We start from the raw sequence: 25,968 nt of genomic DNA, 5'->3' as shown, positions 1-25,968 counted from the left end.
GCGCGTGGGTGTGTAAAGAAAAGGGGGCGGGGTCTCGTCTCCCTTCGCTCAAATTAAAAGTCCTGGTTCACATTTGGATGTACCAAACAAGCGTCATGCTCTGCTTCTTCCTCCTGGTGAGTTATCAGATCTTTTAAAATGTCTCCAATTAAAGTTTATTAATATATCTGTTACTTCATTTTTTTATATGGGTGTTATTTCTGATTAAAGTAAGCGTTACTTAAAAAGATGCTATGAAAGTGGGACACAATAAGATTTGAAATGAAAAAAATAACTAATAATAATAATTATTATATTTTTATTTTTATAAACGTCAGTCACAACTTTTTAACCTTTGTTTCTAGTCAATATTACTTTCCATCACTCTGCTGGTCTAAATTCAAGTTTCCTTGTGGGTTAATATTTTTAAGTGAGTCAGTGGTGTATTATTATTCTTTATTTTAAAGGGACCATGTACAGTTAAAACATAAATGTCACCATTTGATGCTCTGTACCAGATTGTAGCTACACAGCCAATGCGCATCTGTAGTCCCTTGACAGACAATAACAAACATAAAACAATAACAAATATACAACAATAACAAACTATGACAGTATATGTGGTAGGAAGAGAAAAAAATACACACAACGCCGAGCTACAGTACAGCACATTAAAAGTAAGTAATACATACTATTAAAAGTAATTAATAAAAACCATTAAAGTAGACCTCTTTGATACAAGAAATCAAAATACAATATATATATTCAAACATAGTACAACGTACTGTATCCCACTGTGATATGATCTTTTCTGTGGGAATTTCTTTTGAACTGGTTTCCCAACACATTACTGCTAATTGGAGAGGCACCAACAAATGATGAACTGCGCCTTGAAAACAAACATTCCTTCTCAGAGGTTTCATAAGGTAGACCCCGTGCTTCAGGTGTGCTCGGCTGCTTGTCTTGCAGGTTGTTTCCTCCTCAGGTGCGACGTGCTCGGAGCTGCTGAGCCGTCACAGAAGGGGTTGGATCGTTGACTCCTTCACGATCGAGGAGGGGCTTCCAGGACCCTTCCCCTATGAGCTGGGCAAGGTGAGAAACCAGCCGGTCGGCAAATAAAGGGTTTAGCCAGACTAGACAATGTATTCACTTTCAAAATCAAATACCAATCATCATGAATCAACAGATCTATTTAAAACACGTAGACTTAGTCTGTTCTCTCCTGAAGGTTTCTTCCCTTTTTTCCCCCTGAAGGGTTGTTTGGGAGTTTTTCCTGATCCGATGTGAGGTTTTGGGACAGGGATGTCTAAATGTACAGATTGTAAAGCACTCTGAGACAAATTTCTAAATTGTGAAAATGGGTTATACAAATGAACTGAATTGAATTGAATTGTTATTTCATCAAGAAAATGAACAAATTGGTTCTTCCAGATAAATATCGAGCGGAGCTATCCAGTACACTTTGATCTTTTTGGGGAAGGAGTGGACGAGGACCCAAAAGGAGTTCTCTCCATTCACAAGGAATCCGGCACCGTGTACGTGCACAGGGCCGTGGACTACGAGGAGCATGCAATGCTGAAGGTTAGACTTGCGTAAAATATCCAGAAACATCTAGAAACAACACCTTTTTCATATAACTGCTGTAACGTTTGGCACGCTGATGCACAATCTGTCATATTGGCAAGGGCGTCGTTCGGTCTATTTTAGGGGGGCTTCAGTCCCCCCAAAATGTTCTTCAGCACCCCCAAATAATTTGGCATTATTGGCTTTAAAAGTTCGTCCAGCCGATGAGTTTAGCTCAAAGTAAATGATGCACGGAGTGACCTGTAAGTCCAGGTAGTTACAGAATGTCGGTATGAGCGAAATTCGAAATACAACAAATATCTATCGACATCCCTCTATTCGTTGCATAAAAATGTATTATTATAATATTTCCATTGAATGGTATATTTGACACTGAACTAGTTCATCTTTATCTCACTGATTGAGTCCAAATGAGCATAAAATATCACTATGACCCTGAAATTCTGTCTCTAACAATGGATGTCCGGGGGCCCACTCCAAAAAGAAATAATTGCCAAGCGCAAACTTAACCAGTCATAACTCTCCCCATTTTTCAATCCGTAGCTGAAATTTGAGGCCAGAAAGACCGATTCGTCAATTGAAACCTCATTAAAAGTTGAAATCACCATATTGGACATCAACGACAACCCTCCACGCTTTCAGAGGGATCTGTTTGGGATCAGCGTTGGCGAGGAAACGACACAAGGTAAAGAAAGACTGTAATTTCCTCTCACAACGTCGAATAAATGTACTTATTTCATGTCATGTCCCAACAGGATCACACCTCCTGACTGTAGTAGCCTTTGATAGAGACCAGAGAGGGACGCCAAATTCAACATTCCACTATGAAATCAAGTCTGTGGCTCCAAACACTCCAGACACAGAGTTTTTCATCGATGAGTCCGGATCGATTTCCTTCAAAGGGTGTTTGGACCACGAGGCAAGTGTCTGTATACAGAACACGCTGTTCAGAGCATCGCATCGTACGAGCTGTTCTTGTTCTGCAAGGTCTTCACTGAGACTAAGAGAATGCAAATGTAATCAATCACACGACTTTTTGGGAACGCAAGATACACAGATCATAATAGAAGGAAGAAGAATACAAAACGTACAAGTTCTGTTGACAGGTGGCTGAAATGTTCACCGTGGTGGTGGAGGCCAAGGACCACGGGGACGTGGTCAGTCTGTCCAGTTCAACCACGGTTGTCATCCATGTGGAGGGCGGCAACAACCACCTGCCGACCATCAGCGGACACACGGTAAGCCTGTTGGCCTGTTAGCAACATCAACAACACAATGGTTTTAGCACACGGTTGTAGTCCTACATATTTTTTACCACACAAATGCAATAATCCCAATTTTAATCTATGATTCTGATGTACAGTACATGTCAGATTTGACATATTGCTGTTGCCTTTTGAAAATATGACAGGACATTGTGTTGGTCAAAACATTAAACTTAAAAATGATATAATAAGAATAAAGGCCAAGCTTTAAAGCCAGAATATACAGTATATATATACATACACATATATATATATATACACAGATATATATATACATATATATACAGTATATATTCAAATACTGTCTATAAAAAACAATGTAGGAGGTAAATAAATTGTTCCATTATTTCCAAAGCAGATAAAATTATTATTAGTATAATTATTAGTATAAATGTCTTTTTGAACTTATGAGCAAAGAAACAAACAAAACAGATAAATAGGCAAAAAATAGAATGTAAAACATGAAAAGATAATAAATGGAAGAGGAATTCATGCTGCAAATTAAAATGTTCACAATAACTTTAAAAACATAAAACCTTTTCCAGTTTTACTTCCTCATATCATTATTTTAGGGCACAAAGTGTTCAGCAAATCATTTTATCAGTAATTCAATTATATATAGTTGACTATATGACTATAAGCTGACTTCAAGCGGGTGGACATCCGGAAGGCGGCAGGTCCCGACCACATCCCGGGGCGCGCCCTCAGAGCATGTGCAGACCAGTTGGCAGGAGTCTTCGCAGACATCTTCAACCTCTCCCTGTCCCAGGCTGTTGTTCCTGAGAGCTTCAAGATGTCCACCATTGTGCCTGTCCCCAAACACCCCAAGGTAACCTGCCTGAATGACTGGAGACCCGTAGCCCTCACCTCGATTGTCAGTAAATGCTTCGAGAGGTTGGTCAAGGACTTCATTTGTTCCATGTTGCCTGCCACGCTGGACCCATGGCAATTTGCATATCGTCAAAACAGATCCACCGACGACGCAATTGCCATGGCACTTCACCGCCCTTTCCCACCTGGAGGGAGGAACTGTTGTGCGAATGCTGGTTGTGGACTACAGCTCAGCGTTCAACACTATTGTTCCCGCCAAGCTCGACACCAAGCTCAGAGGTCTAGGCCTGCACTCTACCATGTGCAGCTGGATACTGGACTTCCTGTCGGGCCGCCAGGTGGTGAGGATGGGCAGTACCACCAGAGCCGCTGACCCTCAACACGGGAGCCCCTCAGGGATGCGTGTTGAGCCCTCTCTACTCCCTGTACACCCACGACTGCACGGCCATGCACAGCTCAACGTCATCATCAAGTTTGCTGACGACACAACAGTGTTGGGGCTGATCACCGACGGCACGAGACAGCCTACAGGGAGGAGGTTGGATCACTGGTACAGTGGGGCCAGGAGAACAGCCTCGTCCTCAACGACAAGAAGACCAAGGAGCTGATCGTGGTCTACAGGAAGCGGAGAGGAGAGCACACCCCATCTCCATAGACGGAGTTGCAGTAGAGGGTCAGCAGCTTCAAGTTCCTCGGCGTGCACATCTCCGAGGACCTCACATGGACCACGCACACCACTCACGTGGTGAAAAGGGCCCAACAACGCCTGTATTTCCTTAGGCGACTGAGGAAATTCAACATGGCCCCGCATCCTCAGAACATTCTACACCAGTACCATCGAGGGTGTTCTGACAGGTTGCATCACCGTCTGGTAGGGAACTGCACCGCCCTGGAGCGAGGGCACTACAGAGGGTGGTGCGGTCGGCACAGTACATCGTTGGAGGTGAGCTTCCTCCATCCTGGACATATACACCAAGCGGTGCGTGGCCAGGGCCAAACGGATGATGAAAGACAATAACCACCCCGGCCACAAACTGTTCACCCTTCTACCGTCAGGCAGGCGATACCGCAGTATCAAGTGCCGCACAAACAGACTGAGGGACAGCTTCTTCAGTCAGGCCATCAGGCTGCTGAACAAGGACTGAGACCCTCATTAACACTATACACCAGAACATATTCTGTGAATATCTATGGCCATGGTGTATATTTTATTACATTGTTTTATATATATATATATTGTATATATATATTGTATGTATATACATATATATATATATATTGTCTCAAAAAAGTGTATATTTTATTACATTGTTTTATATATATATATTGTCATGATGTATATTCTATTACATTGTTTTATATACATATATTGTTAATACTTTCTTCTTTTTTTTGTGTGGATATTGTATAGTTTATTCTCATTCTTATTCTTTTTTTAGTCTGCTACTGCTGTCGGGTGTTTTGCACATAAGAATTTCACAAACCGATTATACTTGTATAAAAGGGGATGTGACAATAAAAACTTGAAACTTGAAACTTGGAAGGAATATATCAACCCTGTATCACGAAAACTGCGTTCCCCCAGAACTAAAACAAAATTGCACATTAGCTTTTAGTTCTGGGGGAACGCAATTTTCGTGATTCAGTGTTGGAATAGATACAACAGATTTTTGAACCCAGATAATTTTAAACTTATATTTTCCCTTCAACTCAGAGTAATTGTAGGTGAAAGATCAGCTTCACTATGACCACAGGGTGTGTTCATACTGGTCCTTTGGCACATTTCTTCCTGTTGGATTCAAAACCTTGGATTCGGGAAGTTTTTTTTTTTTTTTTGGGCGGGGCTGTGAAATAAGACGGGTTTAAATACAATGAGAAGAAAAAAGGTTTTGAGTAGAATATTGTGAACACAGCGTGTCATCAACACTGTAACTATCAAAACACACACACTGTTTGGGCATGAGAGGTTCAGCAGCAGAATTCTTTAAGAAACATTGTTGGGTTTTAGAGGGTTTGCAAAATAAAAGAGTTTCACCACATGAAAGAGCGGTTCTAGCGCCCCTGACGAACCGCCACTGTTCGTACCACAGGGGTCTGGCAAAGTAAAAGAAGACGAGATCGGCAGCTCTCCTCTTCGGCTGCACGCTTCGGACGAAGACGCCCCCAACAGCCGGGGCTGGAGAGCCACATACACCATCCAGGGCGACCCGGGGGTGGAGAACTTTGAAATCCAGACAGACCCAGACACCAATGATGGAATCCTGACGGTCATCAAGGTACGTGACGCTTCGCTGCATGCTTTACATTGCAGCGACACCCACCACTCGCCTAGTGTGTACTTACTACATAACCACGGTGTCTCGTTTCAGCCTTTCGACTTTGAGGCGGGAGCACGCGTGGAGCTGACCATTTCAGTGGAAAACGAGGCGCCGTATTCCTCCTGTAGAGTGACGGAGAAGACGCCCTCCGGCCTCTGGAAGGTCGACTCCGGCGACGGCGAGCCTCGCTCGGTAAAAGTCGCCATCGAAGTCGAGGACGCCAACGACGCCCCGCGGTTCAGCGCCGCCGTCAAAGAGGCCGCGCTGGAGGAGAACGCACCCGTTGGCACCTGGGTGGAGAAGGTGACCGCCGTGGATGCCGAATATATTACAAAGCCTGATTATTTTTAACAGATCTGGCTCACAAAACGTACCATTTATCACTCGACCTTGACAAAAGTCCAGTGGCCGAGTTACAGGGGCGTCTTAGGCCTATTTTAGGGGGACTTCAAAAGTAACATTTCTCGTCAGCCAGGATTACAGCCGGGAGTTTAGCTCAAAGTAAATGACCGTGTTTACATGCATTCGAATAACTGGCTGAGTCGGACTGAAATCGAATCATCCGTTTCATGTAAAAACCTTTGTTCGACTATGTGCGGTCCGACTACGATCCGATTAACACCCCTGGATAACTCGATCCGATCCGGTTGATAATTCGACTATCGCGGCATGTAACGGTGAATTGGATTAAGAACTGGACTTTGCGTCTTTGCGCATGCTTGAGATCCCGCCGCCCTCTCTCCCATGTCGTGACCCGGAAGTCGAATGAGACGATAAATTGTCACTGCCGGGAGCCTGGCCGGCAGAAAACAAACAAACAACGCTATGGAGAACACAAGAGCCACCACACATTTCTGGACCGAAGAGCAGACAGAATTTATGCTTAATGTATTGAAATGTTGATGTTGTTGTTGTTGGTTGTTGTTGGTGGTGGTGAAGAGGTCAAGCGGAAATGGCTGTATCACCACGAGTTGTAATGAAAGCAGCGCCACCTATCGTATCGGATATGACATGCTTTCAAAGGCCAATGATTCGAATTACTCACTGCCATGTATATTGGGATAATAGCAGATCCCCCAAAAGATAGCATAGTCCGACTAAAGCAAGATTCGAATTATACCATCATGTAAACGCACTGAATGATGCACGAACTGAGATTGTAAGTCCAGGTAGTTACAGAATGTGGTTATCGGTAGTTATTAACGGTGTTACCTGCCTACATTTAGATTTACTTGAGGCGAATGAAAGGGAAGAGTTAGAAACTATTTCCATTGAGAGAGCAAATTCGAAACACAAGACATAACTATCGACATCGCTCTATTCTTTGCATTAATATTATAATATTTTAAAAGGTATATTTGACACTGAACTAGTTAATCTTTATCTCAGTGATAGTCTCCAAATGAGCATAAAATATCACCATGACCCGAGGCAAACATAGCCGCTAATACCACTCCCCTTGGGGCTTAGCTCCCCCCCTTTCTTTAAATCCGACGAACGCCCCTGCCTAGTTATAATATGTGAAAGCTCTAATCTGGGACGGCCGATCGTAAAAACTGCATTTGTCCTCAGGTACAAGGTGGGAAGTGACCCTGCCGGTTGGGTGACGGTGGATCCACAAACGGGAGACGTCACGACGGCCGAGACGCCAGACAGAGAATCTCCTCACGTCGTGAACGGCGTCTACACCGTCGTGCTGCACGCGGTGGACGACGGTAAAACTCAAAAAGCGTTGCTCAATGGCACCGGCACAAACCAATTACTTGATATTTTTATGGTCGAGGAAAATGTTTCATTTCAATCTCTACTGCTTTGTAGCACGGCCATGCTCGACTAGACGAGTGTCTGTTACTCTGAAGAAATCAAACTGGCGATGGCGTTTGTGTATTTGATCTAATGTTGACTTAAATACAAGTTGATTAATATCTGCAACATGAACCAATTATAAATATACTACTACCCTGACAGGAATCAAGCCAAAAAGAGCCGAATAAACTCGACCAATACACATTGTTCTCTCCATCTTGGACTGGTAAGCCACCATCGACGGGTACGGCCACACTGACGATCCACGTGACGGACGAGAACGACAACGTGCCTCAGCCGACGGCGGACTACGTTCACGTGTGCGTGTCCGACAGCCCGACCACCGCCAACATCTCGGCCTTTGACCCGGATGAAAACCCCTTCGGGGGGCCTTTCACGTTTGAGCTGCTGGGCGACGTCAAGAGAAACTGGAAACTGAACCCCTCATATGGTCGAGGCAGCTTTCACATGGAGTGGAATATTCAGAGTATGCATTAGAAAAAGAGCAAAAATAATGTCTTCTTCTCACAGGATACACAGCGGGCCTGGTGAAGGAGCCCGGCGTGTCGGCCGGCCCGCATACGATCGATCTGAAGATCTCCGACATGCAGGGAAAGTTTGCCGTCTACAGCCTCGGCGTCACGGCGTGCGACTGCTCCGTGACGTCCGACTGCCGAAGCCGCGCGGCCACGAAAGCCGCCTCCGGAGCGATGGGCGTCGCGATGTTCGCCTCGCTGCTTTTACTCGCGTGTAAGACATTAAATTGCCGCCGAGAGGGACGCTTCGACGCAGTCGCAATTCTGAATTTGTGCGGTCTCCTCGCCGACAGTTGTGCTTCTGATGGCGGTCGTCGTCACCTGCAAAGAAGAGTCCATTGCTCTGGACAGCAGGGATTCTTCCGGTGAAACCCTCCTGGTATACAACACTGAGACACCGGGAACCGACTGCCAGGTCGCCGCTTTAAAACATCTGCAAACAAAACGTGTGATAGTTTTTCCCAGATTTGTGTGCATGCAAATATCGGTAACTGCCCCTCCCCCCCTCCTCCGCCAGGTACCTAACAGTTTCCTGCCACTGACCGTCGATGAGCCGCAACACATCAAAGCTTCGACGACGGTGGGAAAAGATGCAAATTATGTCGACAGTTTTAAAAATTAAATAGCAATATTTTCCAGATTTTAACGAGGGTAAAAGATGCAAATTGTTGACCATGTTTTTTAATTAAATTGCAATATTTTAGATATTTACGAGGGCAAAAGATGCAAACTATGTCGACCAAGTTTTTTTATTAAATAGCAATATTTGACATTTTAACGAGGGTGAAAGATGCTAATTATGTCCACCAAGTTTTCAATTAAATTGCAATATTTTAGATATTTCCGAGGGTAAAAGATGCGAACTATGTCGACCAAGTTTTCAATTAAATTGCATACATTTTCAGATATTCTTACGAGGGGCACAATGTTGTTCTTTCAAAGCTTTTCTCACAGTTTGAAGATAACGTGCTTTGTACAGATTAGTATTTGTGTGTGAACTAGTCGTCAACATTATCCGTTTATATCACTCAACAGGTTTTAGGCACAACTTTGATCGACCATTGCTTGAGACATTCCAGAAGGGAGAGTTCTTCCTACCTATTCAACGGGGACTGGAACCAGGTATCATGCACTCATTGAAGGTCAACTATCAGTTAGAAGTGTGCATGCAAATAATTCCTGTATCACTCTTTCCTCTTCATCATAGAAGACTTGGACAGCTAACGCCTCTAAGGGCTTCCAGAGCAATCGGCAGGTAGACAGTTGCTCGAATCGTCCTCATCGCTCATTACTTTGACGACGCAGCTAAAGAAACTTACTTTAGTTTTATTTATTGTACAGATCGATGACACGAGCACAATGGATTTCGGCTACAAGAGGAAGTCGAGCAAGAGAAGGGAAGCAGCTCTGCTAAGCCTGCTGCGTGAGGTTGGTATCTGAATGTTAAAGCATGCAGATTGATCACAGGATGGTAAGACTCGTTTCTTTCCACTAATGCAGAAACTCTCTGGCCTGGAGACGGAAGAAGATCTACGAGAGTACCCGCCTCACCTCTACGCCGATGAGGGGGACTCGGGCACCGTCTCGGAGCTGGATAGCATCTCCATTCCTGACGAGGATTCGGTCGAGGAAGCGACGAAAGACTTGGGCCCCAACTTCAAGCAACTGGCGGTCATTTGCAAACCACCACATACACAAAACGATGCTTATCAGACATGATTTGTTCTCGAGCGGTGAAACAAAAGGGACATTTTGGAAAACCATATATGGGCTGCGGTCGATGAGTCTGAAGATGACCTCCTGTCTATTCCTAGGCACTTGACCTCTTTGGAATAAGTCATGCGGTCGAGGAAAGATGGAGATTAAGAGTTATGAAAAGACAAACTACACTTTCACTACAAGATGAGGCGGGCATGATGAAACATTCACCCCATGTATTCATCATAGAACCCAAACAGAAGTCCTTCATGTGCAATATTTAACTGTAATATCAATATTTCCTTTGAGCATAATGTGGCTTTAAGTTTTGCGTAATACCATTTTTGCCATTGACGACTCATCATACCCTCGCAAGTGTGGAACTGTCCATGGCATGGAAAGTATTCCATCATAAATATGGGGATTACTTTATTACAAAAGGTGTGAATATAGATATAAAATACAGGCGGCCTATTATGAATGTTTATCATAAATAATGTGTAGATTGAAGCAGCATGTACATTTCTCCTGCTATTGATTTTTTTTTTTACAGATTAGAAGTGAATAAACATACAATAAAGAGAAATGGTTCACACAATCTGAGTCAGCAACATGAATCCACTAGCGTATGACTGTAAAAGAGTTAGACTGGTGAAAGATAAACATCGTTCTATGGAAATGTTGCAGGCGCATCGTCTTCCTTAGGGCTGGATCAGTGTATCCTTTGCTAAAGGAGCCAAGGAAGGACGCATTGAAGTGCATTTAGAGAGCTCTCTTTAGCCACTTGGATGCCTTCAGGTCATTTCACTGGTCAGGAACCTTCCCAAGCAGCCGCGCTGTGGTTTTAAAGTCGATGGATGCCGATGCATCACCAGAGATGGAAGCCATTTGGTTAAGTATAGTATTTAATAGCAACTGTTACAAAGTCCTCCAGATTTTAATCTTACAAATAGGAACAAAATTAAGTAGAGCTGTCCTCCAAAAAGCAATTGGTTACATTTGGACAGCCAAGTAGACAGTAGAATGCAATGTATTTAGCCCCCAAAAATCAAAATTAAACAACCTACTGTGTGTGCCTGCTGGCCGGTTCAAAAGACACATTCCACATTGCATTTTACCAAGCCAACTGCAAATTAATAAATTTGCTTCCAGCATACAGCTGCTTGATTTAAAATAAATTCCTCTCCCATTTCATACAATAAAAAAATGTGAATTTGGGATCGAGGGAAACAAAATTAAAATAAATATCTTAAACTTATATTGGGGTAAAGAAAATAAAGGGGGAGGTACTTTTTTAAATAAGTAGAAAAACTACAATATTTACAGAAAAGGATTAACAAAAAAAAGAAAGTGCCTTCACAACCTCCCACTAGCAATTTTGGGGAGGAGCTCGGCGGCGCTCTGCCCTCGGCGGCCCCGGCCCCTGAAGCCTCGGCCTCGCAGGAAGCGGCCGGGCACGCCAAATGTTTCCATGTTCATCTTCTTCTCCTCCGCCCAGGTGGTTCTCCTGCAGAAGCGCAACAAAAAAAAGGTTTATATTGTTGAGCATGACAATCCACTGAGGTGACAAATTAGATAAGAAAACTTTAAGTGGGGAAACTCATTTGCCACCAACAAGTCATAAACCAAAAAATATAAACAAAACCAGAACAAGCCCCATAAAGTGTGACTATTAGAAAGTTGCTAGATAAAAAACAAAATGTAAAACCTAAAAAGTGCCAATTAAAAATAAATAAAAACTGCTGCTGGAACCAAAGACAGTCTCAGTCAGTGGAACACAGGCATCACGAGTCGCTCACTGAATAAACTTGGGAGTTCATTAAAAACACCGTGTCATGGATGCCCTTCAAAATAAACTGTTTTTAGCCCTCGTTCTCTTTCATATGGTGACCTCTAGCGAGGCCGGTAAACGATTGCATAATCACCTGGGTGTCAGGTCGGAGGAGATGTTGTCGAAGAAGCATTTGGCTTTGTCGTAGTACTTCTCTCCGATAGAGTCCTCCTGCAGACCCGGGCCGTCCTGGGCCTCGCCGGACTCCACCTTCTCCACTGAGACAAGTCACAAAATAACTAAATGCACACAGTAAATAGCTTGACGCGACTGTTCCCTTCAGGGATCTCCTTTGAAAGGCAACATACCCACGACCTCCTTGGTGAGCTCGTCTTTAAACTGAGCGTTCGCCGTTTCAAAGTCAAAATCGGACTCAAACTGCAAGGTGGTGGCCTTGGAGTTCTTCACGAGGAGTTGGCCTCTGCTTCGGTTCCTGGACCTGCGATTGCCTGAAACCAGAAAGATTTCAGAAGAATCATCAAACACTGAAACAGGTTTGCGTCAGCCGGTTCATCTGGTCTCGGACATTTGCATGTCTGAGACACAGCAGAGCGATTCGAGTTTACTTTGAAAATTCCTGCTTCTTGGAACAATCTAGAAAGTGAATTTCTAATTGTGATACCTTGTTTCTGCCTCTGCTTCAGGTCCTCAGGGCCTTGGACCTTTGCTACACTCGGCTGAGATGCTGCCCGACCTAAAAAGACAAATAAATTAAATGGTTAAGTCTTCAGATGAAACGAGTGCTTCCTCTTGCATGTTATGAGCCGCTGTTTTTTTGAGTCATCTTACTGGCGGGGACGTTCTCCTTCTGGACCGGGCGCTGGTTTGGACGAACGGGCGGTTTGCCTCGAGGCGGGCTCAAAGTCTTCCCACCCTTCTGGGCGGCACCGTCCATGGGCACCGTCTGCACAGCCTGCTCCACCATGGGGACCCTTCTGGCTGGGATGCCATGAAGTCCTGGTACTGAGGGAGCAGACACACGGAACAATTAAGGTGCCATGTGGAACCGAAAATGGTTCTTCAGCGCGATGCCATAGAGGAAACACTTGTTGGTTCCACAAAGAACCTTTCAAACCAGGGTTCTTCAAGTTTAAAGAACAATTTCCTTATATTTTTCTTAAAATAACCTATAAAAGGTGTCTCAAAGAACCTTCAAAACATGGTTATTTAAAAGAAACATTTCCTTAAATAGTTCTTCAGAGAACCTAAAATGGTGACTCAAGGGGGGAAAAAAAATGGTTCTTCAGTAGGTGATGGTTCTTCGTAGAAAACATATAGCCTAAAGAACCATTATTTTTCAATGGTGGGGCTTGAAGAGCAGATTTATATGAGAACTAGCCACTGTCATTGCACCTAAGCATTGGAACATTTTTTAATTAAAAAGTATAAAATATGACCGTACCGAGGCCCAGTGCTGCATTGTACTGCTGGTTGAGGAGCGTCGTGGCAGCCAGCTGGTTGTAGGTGGGCAACATGTCCCGGTAGGAACTCCAGCGTGGGTGATATGCAGCAGAGGAGTTGCCCAGGGATGACTGAAATAATAAAGTTACGACCAAAAGACACCCCGTTTTATCTAGAGGATTATGATTTTTGATGAACGGCGTGTGTAAATGTTGAAAAAGTCTGCAAAAATCTCAAACATGCACACACCTGTACAATGGCAGGGTCACGAGGCAGTCCGTGGTGTGGTTTCGATGGCTCAGACACGGTGATATCTTTGATGTCACTTCCTCTGAAGATTATGTATTCATAAGTTTCATCTTTGGGCGGCGCTGGTCTTTCAGTGTACCGGTCCTCTGTCCCATAGGATTTAACTGTTGGGAATTTAAAAAAGGCAATGGTAAAAAATAAATAAAAAACACTTTTGAAATACAGATTAGACTCTACCATCATGAGATTATTAGCGGGGAAACCACGTGTTCCATCCACACCTACCTTTAGCCAAAGCCACGGTGGATCTATCGGTGTCGACAGACGACAATATTCCTTCATACCGCATCTGCGCCTTGGATATCAAACTAATTTTACTTCCAATGTACGGGGTTCCTCCTCCGGCACTCATGGTCGCAGAGAAATTATGTTTTTCTTTTTCAAAGTCAAAAGAGCTGTGGCTAAAATCACAGAGCACTTGTTGAACCGCGGCGCGCACATCAGACACGAATCAAATCGGATCAGCCGCGTGCACAAATAACGAGCAGCTGCGCGCTTTATGAGCTCGTCATCCGACACGCCCATGGCGCGCACCCGCGGGCGAGTTTGTCTCTAAAATCCTCTATTATCTTATGATCATATTAGGCTGTATCGTATCATACTATTTCAGATAATCAATTGGCATTTGGATGGCAAAAAGAAAAGTGAACTGGAATAGATAGAAATGGCAGTGTGGAGATTAACATGCCAAATTGCCATTTAACAAATAATAATTAGGCTAAAAATAAAGTCATAGGAAAACTGAAAAAATAAAATATGTATAATATTTGTATGTATTGATTTTATATAAAGTCAAAGGAAAACTGAAAAAATAAAATATGTATAATATTTGTATGTATTGATTTTATTTTTATATCTATATATAAAAATAAAATCAATACATACAAATATTATACATATTTTATTTTTTCAGTTTTCCTTTTAACATATACATGACATGATTACTTTAAGTAGTACAATATAATGTTTTAATATAAAATATATTATTTTCTATATAAAATGGCACATGCAAAATTCCTCACAGCTGTATTGGATGAGATGATTGCTTATATATATATATACACATATATATACACACATAGATAGACATATATATGTATATACATATATATACATACATATACATGTATTGGCCTATACCAGAATATGACTAGTAGAGATGACTGTGCTCCTATGGTTGCACAGTTGTAACTTTTTAATACATGACAGTAGCATTAGCTTACATTTAACTTTATATTTCAAAACCGAAAACAATGTAAAAGTGAGCGCACGTGGGACTTCCACCACGGTGAGTCCCTGCTGACAGCACTGTCTGCTCTCAACGAGGAGGGGGGAGGGGGGGAGGGGGGGGGGGGGGGAGGCGTCCTCACGAGCCTCACGAGCCTCACGAGCCTCTTTACAACAGCTACTTCACGTGTTGGCCAAAATACTGCAGCCATCTTGCCCCGCGCACCAAGAGTGAGTAAACTCTGAAATTAGACGTGTTGGCTCGTCGTAAACCACGTTATTATTCCCCCAATAGTAACGCGGTACAATTGTGAAACTAAATCGCCATTGGGTTTGTGTAAACACGTCGGCGACCGCGTAATATTTGACGAAGGCCATTCGTCTCCGACACGTTGTTGTTCCGTCTCGTATGTCCCCTGGAATGACAGCTGAAGCCATTGGTACCGCCTTTTAGAATGCGCAGCAGCCAATCACAGCCCGCGGAAAACCCCTCCGCAGAGACGTTTGGCCGTTGTGCGCACGCGCACGTCAGTTGGTAAGTCCCTCGCTTCTCACAAGCTCGCGGGAGTGTGAAGATGGCGGTTGGTTCCGGACCGTTGGATGAGCTTTTTTTACACACAGAGGTGAATAAAGCGGTAGTTTGTCATCCCGTGCCGTCTGGAGAGTCACACCCGTCGTTCTCGTGTCACAACAACCACCGGTGTAGGCACGAGGCAGCCGGTAATTACATGGCTATAGTTACCGGACAGCGGGGTAACGCGAGCTAATGTCCAGCTGGGACTTGGTCGAGACGATTGCCAGAGCAGGTACGCTGTAACTACTAATGCTGTTTTCCTCTTTGTCTCTCCGGGTATACGCAAAAATCAAGCGCCGGAGTCGAGTGAGATAAAAAATAAATAAATAAAAAACGTACGAGTTTTTGCCCCCATCACAATCGAGATCCGTCCGTGCGTTGAAGTTGCGTTGAAGTTGCCGAGGGGGAAGAGGAGAGGGGGGGGGGGGGTCTCATCATAACGAGCTCCCCCATGGTCCAACCATGGATGCGTCGACGGCCAGCACGGACTCCACCGCGGGACGCGACCCCGACGGGACACTTGTTGCTGGCGGCGCCGCTACTCCGCCGCTCACGAACCACGGGGGGAAAGTCGTCTCGCACTCGGCGCAGACTTTCAACGGGAGCCGCATTGTGAACTCTGAGTATTCAGGAAGTGGCGACTCTCTCGTGGGGGCGACGCCGACGAGTGGCACCGGCGGCGGGGGTAGCGTGATATCCGTCGCCGGCGGAGCGGCGGTGTCAAAAGGTCCGGCCGGCGGCGCCATAACGCACCCCGCGTCAAGCAGCGTGATCCAGACGCCGCTCGCGACCCCGCCGAGCGGCGTCAGGCCGCCCGCGCAGCCCTCGGGGGCAACTTTGAACGGGACAGACGACGCGGGGCGAGCCGCGGCGGTCACGACGACGGGTCACGCGGGTTACGGCATCCGGACCCCGCTTGTCAACAGCAGCCAGCCGTCCGGCCCGGTGCCCTTCACCGCCGGGTCGCACATCATCAAGGCAGAGGCGCCCACAACAACAACAATGCAGACGGTCCCCCCGCCGCCGGCTGTCACTCACGGTGCTGTCCGGTTTCCGTCGACGGTAGCCCTGACGCCCCAGATGTTGGCCCCGAGGCTCCCCCAGACCTCACCGGGACAGCCCAGCATCGGCCTGCATAACATCCAGCTCCCCCCTGGTGAGTGAGCTCGTTCATTTACACACGTGACTCCTGGTCCCTTTACTCCATTTGATTGGAAAAATAAACATTGAATGATTATTTTTCTTTTCTAATACAGAATATATAAATGTTTAGAGCACGTGTCCTCTCAGATTCACCACGATGCCCTATAGATAACACTTATTGGTGGTGATTTCTGGTTCAGGGATGGTGCTTGTGCGCAGTGAGAGTGGACAGTTGCTGATGATTCATCAGCAGGCTCTGGCCCAGATCCAGGCCCAGGCCCAGGGAGGCATGGCACCTCCGACCCCTACACCAACAAGCATGCCTCCTGGACAGGTACGGCCCCCTTCTCTGCCTTGAAAAAGCTCTGTGTCAGCGTTATAGTCCACGAACAGCATTGTTGTGTTGTGTATTTTCCTCATGCCACAAAGTCTGCCACAGGACAATATCAATTTGTATTTAATCGGGGACGTGTGATCAATTTGCGTAACACATTCCTATGAGATGAAATTGGATTTTAAAGAGTGAGACGGAAGAGCTTCAACTATCGTATCGTGGCGATGTTATTAGATCGCCGATCATTAAACGATGTGTCATTTTAACGTGAAATCGGGAGACGTCTTCTAAACTGTGTGTTGTCCACCGTCTCCAGGCTCCTGGAAACATCATCAGACACGAAGTCGCCCCCAGCGCAATCCGTCAAGGCTGTCCCGGCCCGGCGCCACTCCCTGCGACCACCACTCTTCACAGACCTCCCATCCTTCAGGTGACCCTGCCTGTGTGTTGGCGTCAAAGCGATTTCTCATTCTGGTCGCTTGTCCCGCTGGTGTCCGTAAGACTGACTGACGGATGACACAAAGTGGCTCTTTCACTGTGTGGCACATGAACTGGTCATATCAGAATGTACTATAATACATTATTAAAAGGACACTCAAAGTGAGTGCAGTTAGCCTCAATGGAAAGGATACAAATACACAGTCATTCTCTAAAAGATGGGTTGTTAAATTCCATGTTTTTTGATTGCCTGCGGTTATTGGTAATCTATTATCGTAGAGTTGAGACCTAGATTGAGGCACGGTGTTTCTTTATCAAGAGCACACGCAGAAACGTCTCAGCAGATTTTTCCAGCTACAAACAACGTGTGCTTTTACAGTCATTTTTTGAGGAAGCATACCCAACTTTAATCCAATGCAGGGGAGGAACACCTGCTTCCTCTTAGGAAGCAACTCTAAAGCCCCACACTCTTCTGCAATGACTTGAGATTAGGCTTTTTGGATCATTTGAACAACCTAAATAACCGTGATGATGGTGATGTCTCGTCTTCCCAGAGCTCAGTTGGGGCTGCAGTACCAGGAATTACCCCCAGGACTGTCGGCCACACAGCTGGGACCACGGTGACCTCAGTAACAATAAGCAAAGTGAGTGGTGTCTCCGCCCCGAGGGGATCGGATGGAGCCGCGCGACAGTCGTAGGATAAAAATAATAAAAAAGAGCAAAAGATGTATACCGCGATCATTCCAAAATGAAACGTCAATGTGTTCATAATCTGAAAGCTCTGTGTGTTTGGCAGGAGACGATGGAGAACGTGAAGAAGTGTAAGAACTTCCTGTCTACATTGATCAAGCTGGCGTCCAGCGGGAAGCAAACCACGGAGACTGCAGCCAGCGCGAGGGAGCTGGTCAAGGACCTGCTGGTGAGCGAGCCCCGCAGACCGGAGAAAACTGCTCTCTGAGCCCTCTCATTGAACAGGGATATGGTCATATCACAAATAAATACAATTATTGACTTAAATAATTCCCGCTTCTCCTTTAAAAAAAAAAATGAAAACATCATCTGTATCTGCAAGTCACGGCACTTTATGCCTGAATGTTAGGAGGGCAGACTGGAAGCGGAGGATTTCACCAGCAGATTGTACAAAGAGCTCAACTCCTCACCCCAACCGTACCTTGTGCCTTTCCTGAAGGTAAGATGGCTTATATTCTACTGTCATGTTCTACTTTGCAGCAAAATACATAACGAAAACAAAAATCTTTCTAAGTGCATTTCTGTAAAAAATATTACCTGTTTCTTATCTTTCGCAGAGAAGCCTCCCAGCCCTGAGGCAGCTCACCCCGGACTCGGCAGCCTTCATCCAGCAGAGTCTGGTCCCCCAGCCGGCTGCGGGTCCAGTGCCCTCCACCTCACCCATCCCCACCACGGTGGTCCTGGGCAGCCCGGCGGCCCGTCTCGCGGCTCCGGTCAGCAGGCCTCAGTTCCAGCCGGTCATCAGCAAACCGGGACTGACCCCCTCACTGGTAAACCCACTAACACATATTTAGTACAGGGTTCGTACGGTTATGGAAAACCTGGAAAAGTCACGGCATTTTAAAATGGTTATTTCCAGGTCTGGAAAAGTCCTTTAAAAAAAATGAAACTACAAATGTTTTGAAAAAAGTCCTGGACATTTGTTTTACTCGCATGTTCATTTACGCTGAGTTTGAAATGATGAATATGATTTTAAAAGAAAGACGCTCAGATTATAAGCCCGGCAAGTGAACGCACCGTAACTGAAAAGTTCGGTGGCCGTAGCAACAGTAGCTCGGGGATAATCCACTATCATGTACACACCGAGGTCATGGAAATATGGTTTAAAGTCCTAGAAATCCATTGGTCAAAATGTGTATGAACCCTGTTATCAGGTCTCTAACTTTCAGCGACATTTCTATTTCCTCTCCCTGACAAAAAAAAAAGTTACATATAACTCTGCTGATATCTACACAATCTGCATTTTGACCTTCCTCCATGCAGGTCATGCAGGCCCAACAGCAGAGAGCAATGTTTAAACCTCAGGCAGCCTTACCGGCGACCCCCATGGTGACTCTCAGGAATCAGGCCCCTGGCCGCACCATGCTGGGGCAGCAGCCGGTCCAGCTGAAGGCGCTGCAGCCAGGTGAGGACGTCGGATGTGGTCTCAGTCTTCTCGTCTTTCTGTGTGTGTGTGTGTGATATTCATTTGAGATTTGGTGTCTCTACCAGTTCCCGTGAGGCCGGAGCTGTCGTCCTTTTCTAGACACGCCTCCGCTGCGTCCTACAGCCTGGCTCAAAAGATCAAGCTGAGGGAGGCGGTTGGCAAGTAAGACGAATGGTTACAACATTCTAATCAGTTCCAACATGATTGTCCTTTTTTAACCACGCAGGTTTTTACTGACTGCAGGTGGAAAATGTACTTTTGGAACCTCTTAGAATGCGTCCAGAAAAATAAAACCCTTTATTTAAACCCCTTTTTACAACTTACAAATGTGGAGTTGATGGACAGATGTTCAGTTCGTAGGGATGAGTCAGAGGTTCAACGCTTTATTTTGCCACACCTTCCGTTGACAGAGATGAGGACGACATCAACGACGTGACCTCCATGGCCGGCGTGAGCCTCTCCGAGGAGAGCGCGAATATCCTCGCAACCAACTCTGGACTCGTGGGCGCGGTGACGCATTCCTGTAAGGACGTGGCGTTCCTCCCCTTCGCCACCCTGCAGAGGAGGATGCAGGAGATAGGTGAGGCGCGTCCCAACATGTTTGACAGCGCGGCGTCCATCCATCCATCCATCCATCCATCAACCATCCATCCTCTCTAAGCCCCGAGATGCCTCTCTTCCAGGTCGGCGGTACGGTGTGAGCGACCTGGGTGCCGAGGTGGTGAACCTCGTCTCCCACGCGGCTCAGCAGCGCCTCCAGAACCTGCTGGGGAAACTTTCCCAAGTGGCTCAGCAGAGAAACGGCAACTTCAAGGTTTGTTCACCGCATCACGAGAGAGCGACCCGGACGAGTATCGAGGCTCCTCCCCCGCCGTCCACGGTTTTTACAACGCTGCCTTTTTGCCCGCGAGGGACGGAGACTTCCAACGACGTTTTGAGTTCACGCAAACGCAAGAATCTCTTTTGTTTTGTTTAACCTTTTTATTGCGTAACATTGTGCCCTCGCTGTCTGTGCAGGAGGATGACGCGTGTGAGCAGAGCAGTGACGTTCGGGCTCAGCTCAGGTTCTTTGAGCAGTTGGACCATCTGGAGAAACAACGGAAGGAGGGCCAGGAGAGAGAGATCCTCCTGAAGGCAGCTAAGGTGCAGCGCAACTCTCAGATAATAATACTGATCACAAAGATATGTCCAAAGGGCGAAACTCACTTGGCAAAAGATTGTAGTAAAAGGTTTTTGGGTAGAAGAGTAAGTACAATCATGTGGATTCACACACCTGCTGTCAAATAGTGTAAATATATGTATGTATATAAATATATGCATGTGTGTATATATATTTATATCCGTGTATATATGTGTGTATTTATATAAATATATATGTGTATCTATGTATATATATGTGTGTGTATATATATACAGGACTGTCTCAGAAAATTAGAATATTGTGATAAAGTTCTTTATTTTCTGTAATGCAATTAAAAAAACAAAAATGTCATGCATTCTGGATTCATTACAAATCAACTGAAATATTGCAAGCCTTTTATTCTTTTAATATTGCTGATTATGGCTTACAGCTTAAGAAAACTGTAAAATCCTATCTCATAAAATTTTAATATTTCCTCAGACCAAGTAAAAAAAAAGATTTATAACAGCTGAGTGTTTGTCAAGGCTCAGGAAACCCTTGCAGGTGTTTCGAGTTAATTAGACAATTCAAGTGATTTGTTTAATACCCTACTAGTATACTTTTTCATGATATTCTAATATTTAGAGATAGGATATTTGAGTTTTCTTAAGCTGTAAGCCATAATCAGCAATATTAAAAGAATAAAAGGCTTGTACTATTTCAGTTGATTTGTAATGAATCCAGAATGCATGACATTTTTGTTTTTTTAATTGCATTACAGAAAATAAAGAACTTCATCACAATATTCTAATTTTCTGAGACAGTCCTGTATATGTGTATATATAAACGTGTGTGTGTGTATACAGGACTGTCTCAGAAAATTAGAATATTGTGATGAAGTTCTTTATTTTCTGTAATGCAATTAAAAAAACAAATGTCATGCATTCTGGATTCATTACAAATCAATTGAAATATTGCAAGCCTTTTATTCTTTTAATATTGCTGATTATGGCTTACAGCTTAAGAAAACTCTAAAATCCTATCTCATAAAATTTTAATATTTCCTCAGACCAAGTAAAAAAAAGATTTATAACAGCTGAGTGTTTGTCAAGGCTCAGGAAACCCTTGCAGGTGTTTCGAGTTAATTAGACAATTCAAGTGATTTGTTTAATACCCTACTAGTATACTTTTTCATGATATTCTAATATTTAGAGATAGGATATTTGAGTTTTCTTAAGCTGTAAGCCATAATCAGCAATATTAAAAGAATAAAAGGCTTGCAATATTTCAGTTGATTTGTAATGAATCCAGAATGCATGACATTTTTGTTTTTTTAATTGCATTGCAGAAAATAAAGAACTTCATCACAATATTCTAATTTTCTGAGACAGTCCTGTATATGTGTGTATATGTATGTATGTATATATATTAGGGCTGTCAGCGTTAACGCGTTAATCTATGCGATTAATTTGGCCACGTTAACGCACTAAAATATTTTAACGCAATTAACGCAACTTTGTTTACTTCCGGTGTTCGTTGAAGTTTTTACACTGTTTCCATTTTTAAAACAATTATTTCTCCGCGAAAATAAGGAGCAGAAATCAGTTTAACTCGTGGATGAATCAGTCGGGTTTCCTCCTGCTCCTCCTTCCTCCCGTCTCCCCCTCTGATACACAGAGGAACGGAGGGGCGACGTGTCGGGGGACGCGGCGCGGAAAGAACTCGACACACGAAACCTTCACCGTGATTGGTCAATCCGTTTGTCTGTCAACATTTAGCGAAAAAAACAACCAATGAACACTCAGTAAATCACAAAGGACCTCCCACCTCACGGGTGAGGCTCTATAGCAGCCTGTCAGTCAGAGAACCAGAGAACACGGCACCAGGACAACTGAGCCTCATTGAATAGAGCTGAGATTGTTCTGGAATGTTTGATGTATAACACGTGGGGGTGTGTCATATGCAAACGCCTTTAAAAGGTGAATTTACATTTTTTTGTAAAATGCATAAAATGCCTCCAGAGGGTTAACGTGACACATGTGAATGTCAGTCAGTTATCAAGGCCACTGGTTCTGCTGCTGTTCAGTGTTAAAGATGACAGGACCAATGGGGTCTCAATATATATATATATTTTTTACTAATCTGATGTTTCACTGAAGAAACAATTTATCATCCACAATATTAAATACATCGCTGGCACTTTATAGGTAGGAGCCTCTTTGAAAACACAGCTCTGTGTGAAGTTTGGTCTTTAAAAAGAAAAAAAACTTTTAATCGCGATTAATGAATTTCAAAATGTGCGATTAATTCGTTAATTTTTTTTAATCGATTGACAGCCCTAATATATATATATATATATTTACATAAATAAATATACATACATATACACACATATATATATATATAGTGTGTTTGTGTGTACAACACGTTTTCCATTACTTATGAATGGCTTTCAGTCTCGAGCGCGGCAGGAGGACCCGGAGCAGCTGCGTCTGAAGCAGAAGGCCAAAGAGGTAAGACGAGAGGATCGGGACGGTCGACTCGCGTCTCCTCGCGTCTCCTCGTGTCTCCTCGCGTCTCCTCGTGTCTCCTAGCGTCTCCTCGTGTCTCCTAGCGTCTCCTCGTGTCTCCTCGCGTCTCCTCGCGTCTCCTCGTGTCTCCTAGCGTCTCCTCGCGTCTCCTAGCGTCTCCTCGTGTCTCCTCGTGTCTCCTAGCGTCTCCTCGTGTCTCCTAGCGTCTCCTCGTGTCTCCTAGCGTCGAGTCGAGTCTCCTCCTCGTGTCTCCTCGCCTCCTAGTCTCCTCGTGTCTCCTGCCTCCTCGTCTCCTAGCCTCGCGTCTCCTCGTGTCTCCTAGCGTCTCCTCGTGTCTCCTAGCTGCCTCGTGTCTCCTAGCCTCTCGTCTCCTAGTGTCCTCGTGTCTCCTAGCCTCCTCCTCGTGTCTCCTAGCCTCTCAGTCTCCTGCCTCGTGTCTCCTAGCCTCCTAGCCTCCCTAGCCTCGTGTCTCCTCGCGTCTCCTAGCGTCTCCTCGTGTCTCCTAGCGTCTCCTCGTGTCTCCTCGTGTCTCCTAGCGTCTCCTCGTGTCTCCTAGCGTCTCCTCGTGTCTCCTAGCGTCTCCTCGCGTCTCCTCGTGTCTCCTAGCGTCTCCTCGTGTCTCCTAGCGTCTCCTCGTGTCTCCTAGCGTCTCCTCGTGTCTCCTCGCGTCTCCTCGCGTCTCCTCGCGTCTCCTCGTGTCTCCTCCTGTCTCCTCACGTTGAGGCGACGCAGGCCGGGGTTTTCACGTCGCCGTGTGTTCACCGTCCAGATGCAGCAGCAGGAGTTGGCTCAGATCAGGCAGAAGGAGGCCAACTTCACAGCGCTGGCAGCCATCGGTCCCCGGAAGAAGAAGATGCCGGACTCTCCATCCTCCTCCGCCGGAGCCGAGGTAACCGCTAATTACACAACATTCCCCACACGGTGGTCTGTGTCCGGGGCCAGCTGGATGAAGAACCTGTGGTGTGGCGTGTCCACAAAGTCTCCACTAAGGGCTTTCTTTCTTTCTTTCTTTCCTTCTTTCATTCATTCTTTCTCTCCACACTGGGTTCTCTGGGGAGCGGCCCACAACAGCAGAGGCTTTTCTCACAAACAGGCGGCTCACCACGCACCACCATAAAGGGCCCGTTTGATTCCCCCTTCATTGGATTACCGCGGTCATTTTGAAGCCGGTGCTTTATTTGTACAATCCGACGACATCGCCTCCTCTGTGCTGGTCTTCTGCACGGAGACGGCTTTTTAATGTTTATTGAAAAATACAAGAAATACATTTGGTTTAAACTCCTGGAAATCCATTGGTCAAAATGTGTAATAACCCTGATATATATATATATATGTGCGGGTAAAGCATTGTACACCTGTCACATAACCTTCCCTAAACCTCTCGTTCTCCCCCCTCCGCCCATCTGCCTCCTCCCTCTCTCAGGGGTCCGGTCCGGGTCCCTCTCAGTCCGGGGGGGCGGCGGCGGCGGGCTCCAGGCCCACGCGGCAGCGCATCACGCGCGTCAACCTCAGGGACCTGCTCTTCTGCCTGGAGAACGACCGATCCACCAGCCGCTCCCACTTCCTCTACAAGGGCTTCCTCAAATAGGCCCGCTGTCACGAGGGGGGGGAGATGTGTGTGTGTGTGTGTGTGTGTGTGTGTGTGTGTGTGTGTGTGTGTGTACTAACCGCTCCCACCACAAAGACTCTTCTAAATGATGAAGAGGTGGAGGGCAGCGACTCGGCACATTTCGAGGCTTTTCAGATACACCTGATAACCTGAAGTACAGTCGTAACCATAGTGGATGCCCCCCCCTTCCCCCCCCCCATCAGACCACTTCTGGACTATCACTCTCCGTGTTATGAGGAAGAGTTCCCGTATGAACAAATGTCTTATTGGACATTATACACTGTCACTCAGTACAGTATATATATTTTATAGATGATTTCTAAGCTCATTAGACTGAAACAGCAATGGAAATAATTTTGTTTGCTAATCAAATTTGTTTTTATTAGCCCACCGACTAATTTGATTTAAAAAATGATTGAATATTTGATTTGTTACCTGAATTAGTTTAACCTACTGAGTGGCCTTCCTCGCTATGAATAAGCCATATAGCAACGTAACCGCTCCGTCTGTCCTCTGTATACTTTTATTTGTTCAGCATATTTATTTCCTAAATTCCTTAAATTAATGTTTAGATATTTATTTAATTTCATGTCGCGTAACAATTCAAAACAAAAAAAGGCATTAACCTGCGTTGGATGTGTTTTTAAATCAGTTTTGACATGTTGGGTGTGTGTAATTTTCAGTGAGTGGTTTGTTTCAGAGGGTTTTGTTCTTTGTTATCTTTTAGTTTTTAATCTTTTAAATTGTTGTTTTTAAAAGTAGTTTAACGTGTATTGACTTCTAAAACTTGTAACCCTCATTGCTATACCAAACATACATCTACCTGAAAGCGATTTCTATTTTTGTAGCCGCCCACAGACACACATTTGTACTTTTTTCAACAGTGTCCGACGACTCGAGAAGGTGGCGTTATCTTCTCGTTTGTAAATGTTACACCTGAGGTTTACACGTGGTTTTGTATAGAATTGAGAATTTTACCCACCCGGCATAAAAGAAATTAAATAGTTTGAATAAATAATGATTTTACAGGAACTGGTGTGGTTTGGTGATTTCCAGTGATAACGGGCGTCGTGTTGCGCTGTGCCACCAGGGGGCGGCGTTGCGTCACCACAACATCTGGATGAGGTCCTGAGGCTGCCGAGGCGTTGTTCATGAATGAGCCTTTAATTCCTTCTTACTCTACCTGTTCGCAGATCATTCCACGAAATCCTCTAAACATCTGCAAAGCCGCATGTCGTACACCGGCGGGTCCACAGAG

At 45.0% G+C, this 25,968-nt stretch overlaps 3 protein-coding genes across 3 annotated transcripts; 2 read left to right on the top strand and 1 right to left on the bottom strand.

Moving 5' to 3' along the window:
* The first annotated feature begins 95 nt into the window (after positions 1–95).
* cdh27 (cadherin 27) lies at positions 96–10,597 on the top strand. The gene is made up of 16 exons (XM_056437357.1): positions 96–116; positions 949–1,071; positions 1,411–1,560; positions 2,107–2,248; positions 2,319–2,482; positions 2,670–2,801; positions 5,750–5,935; positions 6,029–6,280; positions 7,557–7,706; positions 8,015–8,234; positions 8,315–8,533; positions 8,613–8,899; positions 9,355–9,441; positions 9,527–9,574; positions 9,661–9,747; positions 9,820–10,597. The coding sequence occupies exons 1-16, from the start codon at positions 96–98 to the stop codon at positions 10,036–10,038; spliced, it is 2,487 nt and encodes an 828-aa protein (XP_056293332.1). The 3' UTR covers positions 10,039–10,597.
* A 313-nt stretch (positions 10,598–10,910) lies between these two features.
* LOC130208557 (protein LSM14 homolog B-like) lies at positions 10,911–14,118 on the bottom strand. Its single transcript, XM_056437751.1, has 8 exons — positions 13,784–14,118; positions 13,499–13,662; positions 13,251–13,380; positions 12,638–12,811; positions 12,471–12,542; positions 12,157–12,297; positions 11,943–12,066; positions 10,911–11,524 (listed from the first exon to the last, which is right to left on the bottom strand). The coding sequence occupies exons 1-8, from the start codon at positions 13,908–13,910 to the stop codon at positions 11,374–11,376; spliced, it is 1,083 nt and encodes a 360-aa protein (XP_056293726.1). The 5' UTR covers positions 13,911–14,118; the 3' UTR covers positions 10,911–11,373.
* Positions 14,119–14,994: 876 nt separating this feature from the next.
* LOC130208825 (transcription initiation factor TFIID subunit 4-like) lies at positions 14,995–25,742 on the top strand. Its single transcript, XM_056438173.1, has 15 exons — positions 14,995–16,515; positions 16,703–16,836; positions 17,153–17,266; positions 17,829–17,918; positions 18,071–18,193; positions 18,374–18,463; positions 18,582–18,794; positions 19,288–19,429; positions 19,516–19,612; positions 19,861–20,030; positions 20,134–20,264; positions 20,468–20,593; positions 23,027–23,083; positions 23,871–23,990; positions 24,525–25,742. Exons 1-15 carry the CDS (start codon positions 15,822–15,824, stop codon positions 24,687–24,689), a joined length of 2,466 nt encoding a protein of 821 aa, XP_056294148.1. The 5' UTR covers positions 14,995–15,821; the 3' UTR covers positions 24,690–25,742.
* The last annotated feature ends 226 nt before the right edge of the window (positions 25,743–25,968 follow it).

The sequence above is a fragment of the Pseudoliparis swirei genome, chromosome 18 (genome assembly GCF_029220125.1).
Source record: "Pseudoliparis swirei isolate HS2019 ecotype Mariana Trench chromosome 18, NWPU_hadal_v1, whole genome shotgun sequence".
NCBI classification, from domain to species: domain Eukaryota; kingdom Metazoa; phylum Chordata; class Actinopteri; order Perciformes; family Liparidae; genus Pseudoliparis; species Pseudoliparis swirei.
The sequence above is the reverse complement of the archived record's forward strand: the minus strand, read 5'-3'. Positions and strand labels throughout refer to the sequence as shown.